The sequence below is a fragment of the Schistocerca americana genome, chromosome 8 (genome assembly GCF_021461395.2).
Source record: "Schistocerca americana isolate TAMUIC-IGC-003095 chromosome 8, iqSchAmer2.1, whole genome shotgun sequence".
Classification (NCBI taxonomy): domain Eukaryota; kingdom Metazoa; phylum Arthropoda; class Insecta; order Orthoptera; family Acrididae; genus Schistocerca; species Schistocerca americana.
The window spans coordinates 468,434,381-468,446,960 of record NC_060126.1 but is presented as its reverse complement, the minus strand read 5'-3'; the positions used below and the strand labels follow the sequence as shown (position 1 = coordinate 468,446,960).

Below are 12,580 nucleotides of genomic sequence, written 5' to 3'. Positions count from 1 at the left end.
GTGTGAATTCTGAATCCTTCCTGGTGATGCTGACAAAGTTTTCTGAATTTATTTGTAAAAGTATAGACAGTGGTAATTAAAATGTCCTGTGGTGCCTCTCCTGCTCCAAGTCAGCCCGTTTGACGTCCTATCCCCCTTAAAAAGTCGAAAGTGGGGCTTCACTGGTTATTGCATAGCCTCTTAACCTAACCCGCGCACGTGGAATATTATTGCGCATCCGGACATTCTGAGCAATAGCAGCGACTGCCCTGGGGCTGCTTAAGGCAATTAACTTATGAGGAATGTAGTTTTTCCATTTAGATGGTTGGGAACTGACAGAGTGCTGGGTGCCGTTTACGCACAGCGTGAGGGGGTGGTGGTGTTTACCAGCGCGAGACGGGAAGCGTTTGCTGCGGGCCTTTGTCAGGGAGGCGCGGCACGGGCGCCGTGGCTTGTGCGGTCGCGCTTGTCGGCGAGTCGGGCCGCGTGCCTGCGTGCGCGACAGACGAGCGGAGAGGAGAGGAGAGGAGAGGAGAGAGGGAGGAGACGCGGAAGAGGCGGCCACAGCACGTGCCCTTAGCGCTAGGATTTCACCCGGAACAAGTCCCGCCCATTCATCCCCCTCCACGCCTATCCAAAGTAGAAGGTCCTCCCCTAAACAGCCGCCAGTTCAGCAAACTGGAAGTTACATCAAAGTTGTTATCGTCACAGTCCAACACATGTTACACTGTGATGAAATTTAGTAATGATAAGAAATTTATGTCTTTCTAGATAGTAATATAATACGAATGTGTATTATTAAAGAAATAAAAATATTTATAGAGAATTGAAAGCATCGCCAGCAATGGAAAACAAAAAATAACGTGATGTTATTTAAAGGCAATAAGGACAAATTTTCATTAACTAATTCACTTATTATAGTACGTTTATTTGAGGGAAACAGCAGAGCAAACATACAATGCGAAAACAATGGTTTTGAATCTTTCATGTCGGTAGTAAAGCCACGGATGCAGTCGACTAACTCTGTTGTCTAAAATCAACGTTATACAGAAATAAGTGAAAGTCGTTTTGTTTATGTAGACCCTCATAGTAGCTCACAAAAATTAAAGAATATAAGAATGCCATGAAGTAGAACTGCCTAATGAAAGCAGTAAGATATTTGCTTATATAACATATTTCGTTAGTATTTGCAGGGGGTAATGGGTGAATTTTAACTTGTAAATTCTTCCAATGCCATACTTGCGCATTATAAACGAGGTTATAAGGAATTGTGGCGGTTCTGTGTGATTAGTGTCCTATATGCTGTTGCAAACGTCTCAGGACAATAATCTGTCGTTATTCTTTGTTCTGTCTATTTTTAACCAAAAGATAAATTAATTTCATGTCATTCAAACCATTTTTTAAAAATAATAATGATGATGTGTGTGTTTGTCACAGAGCAGTTATGAAGGAAATAAATGGTGCAGTGTTTCACGGCTGTAAAACGTCCTTCATGCTGTGCCAGCTCTTCTTCCACCCCTAAAACTTTTCAGCAAAACTATTCAGTGAATAACACGCAAAAACAGCCTGGATCGATCTAGCAAGAACAGAGTAATTTTGATGCCCTCTAGAATTATAGTGAACACTGGTGCTTGTTTGGCGTATACTGTCTGAGTTCTAAAAACCGTGGTTCCTCTTACTCCAAGCAAATTATTCTTTGAGGGTAGGTTTTTCCTGTATTAGCTTTGGGTGCTTTTTCTCACATAGAAGTATGTTTCTTCATAGGCTATTCATCTGAATACTGAGTTCTCGTATTTAAAGAATTCAGTGCTAAATTGTTTTCTCTTATTTTTGCTGTGGAAGTACCTGGCACAGCTGAGGCCAATTGTGCACGTTTTTTGTAACGTGTCTTTTAACTATGTGGCAAAATTTAGGACCTAGCAAGATATTAATTTAACATTCACTCCAAATGCAGCCAAACGCGGTAAACCACGTGGGTCAACTGAAACCAAGCCCAGGCGCCGAACAAAGACCGGGAAAACCGGGGGTGAGTGGGCGGGACTTGTTCCGGGTGAAATCCTGGCGCTAACGATTCCTGGCCACAGCGCGCCACCTGCAGGGGGCGTCGCCCGGCGCGGCCCACGCCGCCGCCGCCTCCCTTGTTTTCCTCCTCCCCCGCGAGCACCGCGCTAAAAGCTGCTGTACCAGCGGAACAACCATTCCGCTATTGGCTGCTCAATAAGGTTCAGAAGTCGGGTTAAAATTCTGGGTCAAAAGATATCGACGGTAGGATTCCCCGATGAATCAATAATTCAAGAACAGTCTTAATCGCATTTATTATTGTTATAATACCGCCAACTGGTTTCAGCCCGACGTAGCGGTCATCTTCTGGGCGTTTACACCATTGGTCGACTGCTTGTGGTGTCACTCCTGTCTACATAACGGCAGGAAACTATAGTATGTGATAGTGTTTGATAGTTTCCTGCCGTTATGTAGACAGGAGTGACACCACCAGCAGTCGACCAATAGTGTAAACGCCCAGAAGATGACCCCTACGTCGGGTTGAAACCAGTTGGCGGTATTATAACAATAATAAATGCGATTAAGACTGTTCTTGAGTTATTGATTAATCATACTAATCGCTGCTTCTCTCCACAACCATGTTGTCCAAAAAGTCCCCGATGAAAGTGGCGAATAATTGCAGGACCTCTTGAACTGAACAGTTTACCGGGAATAAATTGAAAGCTAGCTGAGTAAAAACGAAAGTGTTGGCGAAAGCAGATATATAAAGGGGCAGCGAAGTGAAAACGAGACAGGGCGAAAAAAGTAACTAAACAGTTTAGTATTTCGAAAGTAATCTCCATAACTGTTTATACATTTATCTCGCTGTGAGACAAGACTGTTAGTGCCTTCGTGGAGAAAAATGGTTGCGGTTGCCTACGGAACCGTGACTGTATCCAGGAGTGCAACTCTGTGCCAGAAGCAAATCGGCGGCCACGAATGTCTTTCTTCAGGGCTCCAAAAATATGGAAATCGCCTGGGGGGAGATCGGGACTATATGGAGGGCTTCGCGGGGAAACTTCTGCGCCGAACTAGGAACAACCATAGAAACATGTGGCCGGGCCCAGCTGCAGAAATTTCGCTGCGAAACCCTTACACGACCCCCACACACTCCCGATCTCTCCCCATGCGATTTCTATATTTTTGGAGGCCTGAAGAAAGTCATTCGTTCCGGCCTCTGTGGCCGAGAGGTTCTAGGCGCTTCAGTCTGGAACCGCGCGACCGCTACTGTCGCAGGTTCGAATCCTGCCTCGGGCATGGATGTGTGTGATGTCCTTAGGTTAGTTAGGTTTAATTAGTTCTAAGTTCTAGGGGACAAGTCCCATAGTGCTCAGAGCCATTTGAACCATTTTGAAAGACATTCGTCGCCATCGATTTGCTTCGGACGAAAAGATGCACCCCTCGGTACAATCATGATTCCGTAGGCAACCGCAAACATTTTTTCACGAGGGTACTGTGACCGTCTTGTCTCATATTGGCATATATGTATTAACAGTTACGGTCATTACGCTTGAAATAATAAACAGCGTACTTACTTTTTGCCCTCACTCTCGCTTTCATTTGACTGGCCTTGTAATATAGGTGGAAAAGTTAGCATCAAAATTGGCGATCTTGTAGTGGACGAAGCGATGGAATTCTGTTACTTTGGAAGCAAAACAAAACGTGACGTATGAAGCAAGGACGACATAAGGACACTAGCACAGGCGGAGAGTATTCTTAGCCAAAAGTCTAGCAATGTCATAGCTAGACCTTAACTTGAGAAAAGAAGTATATGAGCACAGCGTTATGTGGTAGTGATTCGTGTACTTGCACAAATCCGGAAAGGAAATGAATCAAAGCGTTTGAGGTATGGTGCTACAGAAGAATCCTGAACAGTCAGTGGACCGATAAATTAAAAAAAATAACGAGATTTTCTACAGACCTGACGAGGAAAGTAATATGTGGAACACACTAAAAAACAAGAAGTAGCAACAGAACGGTAACACATCTTAAGACATCATGGAGTAATGTCCATAGTACGGGAGGAATTAGAGAGCGCAGAAACTGTCGAAGAAAGGTTGCAGTATGTTCAGCAAATACTTGAGAGCTTCGGCTGGGAGTTCTATTATAAGCTGAATTGCATAACGCAAGAGAGGAAACCGTGACGACCGACATCAAGCCAGGCAATCGACTGGAAAAAAAACTATATTAAGGCCCGCCTCATACTGGCAAAACATAAACAGTCGCGGAATGGGTGATTTGCTCGTAACGCTTAGACCGCTACCTCCCGATACAGGTACACTATCTGATCAGAAGTACTTGAACATCTCTTTGTAATGCGGAATTGACCCGTAGATGTGAAGAGACGGCAGACTCGCCGGTATAAAAGGAGGCAGGGGGTTTGTGTTGTCAGTAGAGAAGCAGTGACAGCACAATAGGTCGATCTGGAGACCTCAGTGACTACCAACGTGGACTAGTCATTGGACAGCACCCGAATAACAGATCCGTCGGGGAACTGTCAAGCCTTGTAAAGCTGCCCTAGTCGACAGCTGGTGATTGTGAAGTGGAAACGGAGAGAAACAACCACACCTAAACCAAGGTCAGGCAGACAGGAGACGGTGCCTGTAAAAAAAAAAAAAAAAAAAAAAAAAAAAAAAAAAAAAAAAAAAAAAAAAAAAAAAAAATCACTCACGAGTTCCAAAGTGCTACCAGCAGTCCAGGTAACATGAGTGTGCATAGCGAGTTAAAAAGAACGGGGTACAGTGCTCGGGCAGCTCGTCATAAGTCATATATTTCTGCAGTGAATGGTAAGCGTCGCTTGAGGTGGCGCAAACAGCGGCGCCACGGGAGAGTGGATGCGGAGTTCAAGTCGTCATAAAGACGAAAGGTGGACACACCCCGTACAAATTTGCTCTACTGGGTGTGCGGAAACTTTCGATAAGATTGTGTGAGTGATCAAGACCGGTATATACAATTGAATTAAACTTCGAGACGTGAAATCAATGGAATAAATTGGGGGAAAATGTGTGAATGTGCAGTGTGATGAAATGACACCAGTGAAAAACGTTATGTGACGCTTGAACCTCCTATATTATGAATATGTCACGACACGTTGATTACGCTGCAGGTTCAGCGTTTATGCAAACATTATCACTGATATTTAATTTCATTGCATATTCCTGTGTTAAATTCCCATTGATTCCATTAATTACATTTCTTTGAGTTAAAACTCAACTGATACACGGCAGGGTTAGCCACAGCTCTCAAGTAAAACTGTGTCGGTGTTTCCACGTACCGCGCAATGTAAAAGGAGCGAAGCAAAATTAGTGCCCTAAGATTTCGTACTTTTCATTACAGGATAAGTGCAATTTGAGAAAGCTTGATGACCAGTAGCTGCATTCAGAAAAGAAATTACAAGCGGACTCGAAAGAAAAGCAATTAGTGCTGGGTACTATTTACTTTGGTGCTTCAAGACAGTTGTTGTTGTTGTTGTGGTCTTCAGTCCAGAGACTGGTTTGATGCAGCTCTCCATGCTACTCTATCCTGTGCAAGGTTCTTCATCTCCCAGCACCTACTGCAACCTACATCCTTCTGAATCTGTTTAGTGTATTCATCTCTTGGTCTCCCTCTTCGATTTTTACCCTCCACGCTGCCCTCCAATACTAAATTGGTGATCCCTTGATGCCTCATAATATGCCCTACCAACCGATCCCTTCTTCTAGTCAAGTAATGCCACAAATTTCTCTCCTCCCCAACTCTATTCAGTACCTCCTCATTAGTTATGTGATCTACCTATCTAATCTTCAGCATTCTTCTGTAGCACCACATTTCAAAAGCTTCTATTCTCTACTTGTCTAAACTATTTATCGTCCACGTTTCACTTCCATACATGGCTACACTCCATACAAATACTTTCAGAAACGACTTCCTGACACTTAAATCTATACTCGATGTTAACAAATTTCTCTTCTTCAGAAACGCTTTGCTTGCCATTGCCAGTCTACATTTTATATCCTCTCTACTTCGACCATCATCATTTATTTTGCTCCCCAAGTAGCAAAACTCCTTTACTACTTTAAGTGTCTCATTTCCTAATCTAATTCCCTCAGCATCACCCGACTTGATTCGACTACATTCCATTATCCTCGTTTTGCTTTTGTTGAGGCTGGTAAGCTGCATATTTAACATTGACAAAAACGGCTTTATTTGTAGCTTGTATGTTACGCCATCTGAGACGCAATTGACGAACCTCGAAACTGTGTCACGCTGATCGGATTGGGCATCACAGATAAGAAACGTTCGCGTTGGCCCGCGTCCCCGCCGCCGTGTTGATCCAGACTGTTTGCTGTGTTAACACGGACGAGAGCGACGCCAGACGCGTCGAAGGACCACACTGTTCGCAGATTTCGCCCGCGGCCGCCTCTGAAACGAGGCCGCTTTCATCTGCCGGCGCAGCCACGGGCAGCCAAGTGGCTCCACCGCCCGGGACAGCCGAGCATACTGGCTGACCGCCGCGTTCTAGTCCGCAGCTTGTGTCTCGCGCTGAATGGCTGCTCACTCGAGAGCAACTCTCTTGCCAGAAAGAATGCAGGCGTCGGTACACCGACGTCATGAAAATACAGTGTGTGCCACTATCTCTGTGCCATGTGATAGCGTTTTATCACGACGAAAAAAGCAAGTACACTACATACCGTATGTACAGTCAGCACTTAAAACTTGATGTGATTCTCCATTGTGGAAGAGGGAGAACCTGGCTGTCCTTCGTGCTGCCTAGTTCTGGTAAGGAATGTGTGACGGACTCCTCTCTTTCCATTTGCCATATTTACGGTTAAGAAATTTCCGTTTGGCGTTATTGTTAGTTCGTCGAAGACACGCATTAATTAGCGAGCCACCTTTTTGGGGTAATAAACGCAAATAACACTTTCGAAATTGGTAGCTGCGTTGTATCTATAACAGTTTCAGCTAATGTGACATGTGTTCGTTAATCACGCAGTCGATTCTGTACAGCTAATTCTTTTTCCGGAAAGAAAGCAGTACATCTTCTGCTACTTTTGGGTCTTCTGTCACAATCGTATCGTAATGCGATCGTCGTAATTACTGGCATTATGCCAGTAGCAGAAATGCAACGGTCGAAAGATAAGCTGACGAACTCTGTTTGTCTTGGGTTCGCAGTCTCGTTGAAGTTTTGAACGACATTTCCACCATGGAGTGCAGTATTTGTAATAATGTCCACAATCGCAATTTCGACTTTAAAAAAATTCAAGTGGTTAAGATGCTGAAACCACAGCAGTTGTCGACATTGATAAAATAAGCAAAAGGAATTTGAGATTTCGTGGCTAATGCCAGCATTCACTAATACACCATCGATACGCTTTCTTCCAGTACGGTGTTCGTCACTGACATGTGTAGGAGTCTCGAGTCCTGTTTAATTAGATTTGTTTCTATCTGTTACATACCGATGGCGCATATAACGAATACTGACAAGAGCCATTTAAGCTCACTTTTTATTTTATTTTACTGATGTTGACAAGTGCTGTTTTCAGCATCTTAACCACTTGAAAATGGATTAAAGGTCGACAGTAAAGTTGTGGAAAAACAATAGGTAGCGCAGTTCATAGCGAAAATGTTGTCATGCAAGTAAATGACAATCTATATTCAGTCTTCACATACTCTTTCTGTCTAGATTTAATCAGATTTGTCGATTAATGAAATTGCTTCGTTCGATTTACTGAGAAGAACTGCTATTTTCTTGAAACACGCATTTTTGTTAGAAACTGTGTCATCTGTCGATTCTTAGTACACGCCCATTGTATTGAGGCAGTATCGCCCGGTAATATTATCACCCAATTTCGTTTCTGTCCAGTACCTGAGTGTCATTAAACGTGCGGCAGTCCTCCGGCGGTTGTTTTGTGAAATTGCATGCGCTAAGAGAGCCGACTACGGTCAAAAGAATAAACACCTCCAAGTGCACATCCCTTGTACTGAGTACAGGGCGCCTTGAAGACTGAAATATCGAAACAATACTTGTGCGCAGATTACACTTACAGTTTCTTTAATTGTCACATGTAAATTCCTGGACATTTCGTTAACGGATTGTAGGACGTTAACCAAGTGTAGGACTGACCCTTTCTGTAAGTGAATGACGTATCTCGTACTTCATTTACGGCTGTCATCCGCTTGATACCGGCGTCGGTCCACGTCGTTTGATCTAGTGTCGTTAAGGCAATTGTGGAGGTGGTTGGGTAATTCAGTGAGGAACTGTATGCCCTAATATATCTGAAGTTTGGAAATATGCGGTAAGTTCAAGTGGGACCAAACTGCTGAGGTCATCGGTCCCTAGGTTTACACACTACTTAATCTAACTTAAACTAACTTACGCTAAGCACAACACACGCACCCATGCCCGAGGGAGGAATCGAACCTCCGACGGCGGTTCTCTAAAGTTTGACGCAGCAGACTGAACACGTGTGATTCGGCTGCATTGTGGTTTGCATCAGACAGGCAACTATGCTAATGGTATTTTATTTGGACGTCACTGTTTTTAGAAAAGGGTTACCTGTCGTAGAAGCAGGCCTAGTGTTGCCCATTTAGTAAACAGGAGTCACGGGTTGGAGGAGTTTTTACGTCTCGAGTGTGAGTTTAAAAGTACTTTTACTGTATTAGTTCTCTAAATAAACAACACCGTAATTCATAGCACACACTTACTCGAGTATCTTGTTTAATTTTCTCCGTAGCTGGAATGTTTATAATGACACACCAATCGCAATGAAACCCGCCTTCTGTCACAAAATGTTTAATTCAGCAGGGTGTGTCCGCTGCTCGTGGTCGTGCGGTAGCGTTCTCGCTTCCCACGCCCGGGTTCCCGGGTTCGATTCCCGGCGGAGTCAGGGATTTTCTCTGCCTCGTGATGACTGGGTGTTGTGTGATGCCCTTAGGTTAGTTAGGTTTAAGTAGTTCTAAGTTCTAGGGGGCTGATGACCATAGATGTTAAGTCCCATAGTGCTCAGAGCCACTGCAGGGTGCATTTCAAAACCCTTTGGGTTCCTCTTCAGATGCCATAAAGTTTTTTGTGTAAAATTGCAATTAGACTCACCGCGAATACATATAGCGACACTTTTACGTAAATATACAGATGTAAGACTTTCAAACATCACGTGAAGATGGAAGCACAGAGTTTGAAATGCATGGTAAAGTAATAAACATTTTGTCAGTGAAGGTGGATTTAATTCAGTACTGCGATTTCGTAATCTCTGTTCTCGAAATACCTTTGTGTGTAATTCGTTAGAAGCGAGCTCCAAATGCTGGAGCTGACAGTGGATAGTTTTCAGAATAAATCTCTCTGCGGCGGACTGTTCGCTGTTGTGGAGCTTCACGGCAGATTAAAACTGTACCCCGGTTTGGGACTCCAACCCGGAACATTGGCTGCCAAGGTAGCTCTGTCGGTAAGGTCATTGCCCGCGAAAGGCAAGGTTCCTAATTCGAGTGCAAGGTCGGTACACGGTTTTAATCCGACAGGAAGTTTGAATGCACAGTGAGAAGGTAATAAAGATAAACACACCCGACAAGCACGTTCGGGGCGTGGGGAAGCCTTAACCTGAAGGAACACTGAAGCACACTTCTGTGTAAGAGAGAGGGAGCTGTGTTGTTAGCGCTAGTCACGCAACTAGGCCTAACCTCCCTCCGATGATTTCCGGTTTAGGTTTCTCCAGGTTCTCTGATATCACTTTGGCCAAGTCCCAGGATGGTGGCGAGAGAAGACTTCGACAGATGTACGATACGAGTTTGCAGTGCCTGTTGTGTTCAGAAGTACGAGCGTTCCTTCGGACTTCCATACGCGTCCGAAGGCATACACTGAAGCAACTACATCCGTTACGAAATACATGAAATGTATTCACAAATGCTAATATGGACAACTTTCAGTTGTATAATGGAATGACGACAATGAAAATTTGTGCCGGACTGGGAGTCGAACGTGGATTTCCCGCTTATCGCGAGCGGTCGCCTTACTGTTAGGCTATCCGAGCACGACCCACGGTCAGGACCCAAACTTCCGTATGTCGTCAGCCACGTGTCTACAACTTGTACTCGTACATCCATTGTGTATATTTCCGTATAAGCGAGACATTGTACTTGAAAGTCGTTTGCCCGGTGTCGACGGATAAAGGCAGTATTGCAGTGATTTCGTTCAGAAATACGATGCAATGTCCCTTCGGACTTTCAATTAAAATGTCTCCCGTGAACGGGGATGAATGGAGGTACAAATACAGGTTGTAGACACATGGTGGACTACACTTGGAAGTTTGTGTCTGGATGCGCTGGATAGCCTAATAGCAAGGAAATCCGGGTTCGAGTCCCGGCCGGACACAAATTTTCACTGTCATCATTCCTTTACACAGCTGAATGTTGTCCATGTTGACAACTGCGAATATACTTCATGTAGTCGACAGGTGTTTTCGCACCAACGCCCCCGCCCGTCCCCCTCCCTATCCTTACTTTAAGCCCAACTTCTCTATCGTCGGGTCATTAAACTGTGACGACAACAACAACAAAAACGAATACAATTCTGCGTACACTTGTAGAGATGCAGGATGGTTACTGAGGTGAGCCACTGGTATTCTTTCACAAACAGCTACGCTTTTTTAAAAACATTTCGACGAAATCTTTGCGACACTGGCGAAACAAGCGAGGCACACCGCCCGCCTCCACGAGGCGGAGTCAAGCCGTGGCCGCTGGACGGACGTGTCCGTCAGACGACAGAGGAGCGCACACGTTGAGGACACGTGTCGGCGCGCACACGCGCGCTGCCGTGTCGGTTACCTGCGGCGCGCGTGGCCAGCAGCAGCGCCGAGACGAACAGCGACGACGGCCACATGTTCGCGGCGAGGCGTCGGCGGCGACTGCGGCGGCGGCGGCCGTGGCTGCGGCTTCTGCTACGTTACCGCCCCCCTCCCCCCACCCCTCTTGCTGTGCGTCTTGTGGTGGGGATGCGGGCGCGAGCTGGCCGGCCGCCAGCACTATTTACAGCACGAGCAAAACTGCAGGCACAGCCGCGCCACCACCGTGGGGTTCCGCCGCGAGCACCCGAGGCCTGTGCGAAAACGGGCCACGCGCCTCTCCGATGGGGATCTTACATTAATTTGGCCATTTCACTGGTTGTTGACCGTCGTAACGGTCGATTATACTATTTTAACTCCTTGATTACCAATTTCATTTCAAAAACATTAATGTGCGGTTATTTTAATTAATGTCTTAGTCAGAAGTAACAATATGAATAGTATACACTCAGTCGCAAAAGTATTCGGACAGCACGTAACGGCGCATAATTCTGCAGTTTGCCGCATGAACAAATACAGAAACTGCACTTTGTAATGTATTTCGGACTCTGGGTACGATGTCGCAACGTGAAACACGCGTCAAATACGAAGAATTGTTGTTGGACGTGTGTCTGCTACGTGATATTTCCTGAAAACGGTATGGGAAGGTGCAACAAAAGTATTCGGACAAAGGCGGACAACGTGAGAGAATAGTTCAGTCCGAGACGCACACAGAGGGTGAAGCGACTGCAGTGTGTCCGACATTTCCGCGAGACGATAGCGATGGTTAGTAAACACGTATCGTGAGCCTGTGCAGGTCGACGACGGGACGCAGAGGGAAGTGTTCTACATTCGAGCAAAGGCAACTTGTCGTTTATCATCACGCGAAGGGGAAAACCTGCAGGGAAATTGCCGCAATAGTGAACATCAAGAAAAGTACAGTTCACGACATTAATAGACGGCTCGAGAAAGAAGACCGATTGGAATTCCGTTGCAGTACAGGACGGCCACGGACATTTTCACAGAGAGATGAACGTGTGAGTGTGCGAAAGGTACAGCAGAATCCGAAAATGTCTGCCACACGAATTGCAAGTGAGGTGGAGGGAGACCTTGGTATAAAAGTTCATCCCGAAAGCTTGCGGAGAGTACTACGACGATCGCAGTACCATGGTCGAGTGGCACGGCGAAAGCCATTCGTAAATGCAGTGGACCAGAAGAAACGTATGCAGTTTTCGAGGGAATACGCCGAATACGATCAGGCTTTATGGAATCAGGTGTTATTTTGCGACGAATGTAAATTTACATTGTGGCAAAGCGACGGAAAGGGAAACGTTTGGCGAAAGACCAATGAAGAGCTGAATCCCAGGAACCTCAAACCAACAGTAAAGTTTGGAGGTGGGAGCATCATGGTGTGGGGACGCATGTCCGGCAATGGTGTGGGTGATTTAGTGTTCACTGATGATACGATGAACAAGGAAGCGTATTTGAATATACTGCGAGGACATTTGAAGCAGAGTGGACGACATCTAGGTATTGTGAACAACTTTATCAGAATAATGATCCCAAGCATATTGTACAAATGTGGTTGCTCTTCAATTGCCCGAAAGTATTGCACCCCCCCCCCCCCCCCCCAAAAAATCACTAGACCTTAATTCAATCGAACATTTGTGGGATAAATTGAAACGGACCCTCCGCGCAGACAACATTTATACCAAGGAGACCTTGAAAGAGAAACTGCGCCAAGAATGGGCAAATACAGGCCCAGATTT

At 45.3% G+C, this 12,580-nt stretch overlaps 2 protein-coding genes across 2 annotated transcripts in view; one reads left to right on the top strand and one right to left on the bottom strand.

Annotated features, from left to right (window-relative positions):
* Positions 1-10,884, bottom strand: part of LOC124544590 (lithostathine-1-like) — an 83,874-nt gene extending 72,990 nt beyond the window's left edge. The window contains exon 1 of the mRNA XM_047123181.1: positions 10,816-10,884. Within this exon, the coding sequence (XP_046979137.1) occupies positions 10,816-10,870 (55 nt within the window). The 5' untranslated portion in view covers positions 10,871-10,884. The remainder of the gene's footprint in view (positions 1-10,815) is intronic.
* Positions 1-12,580, top strand: part of LOC124544589 (HIV Tat-specific factor 1 homolog) — a 580,954-nt gene that overhangs the window by 118,301 nt on the left and 450,073 nt on the right. The window lies entirely within an intron of this gene.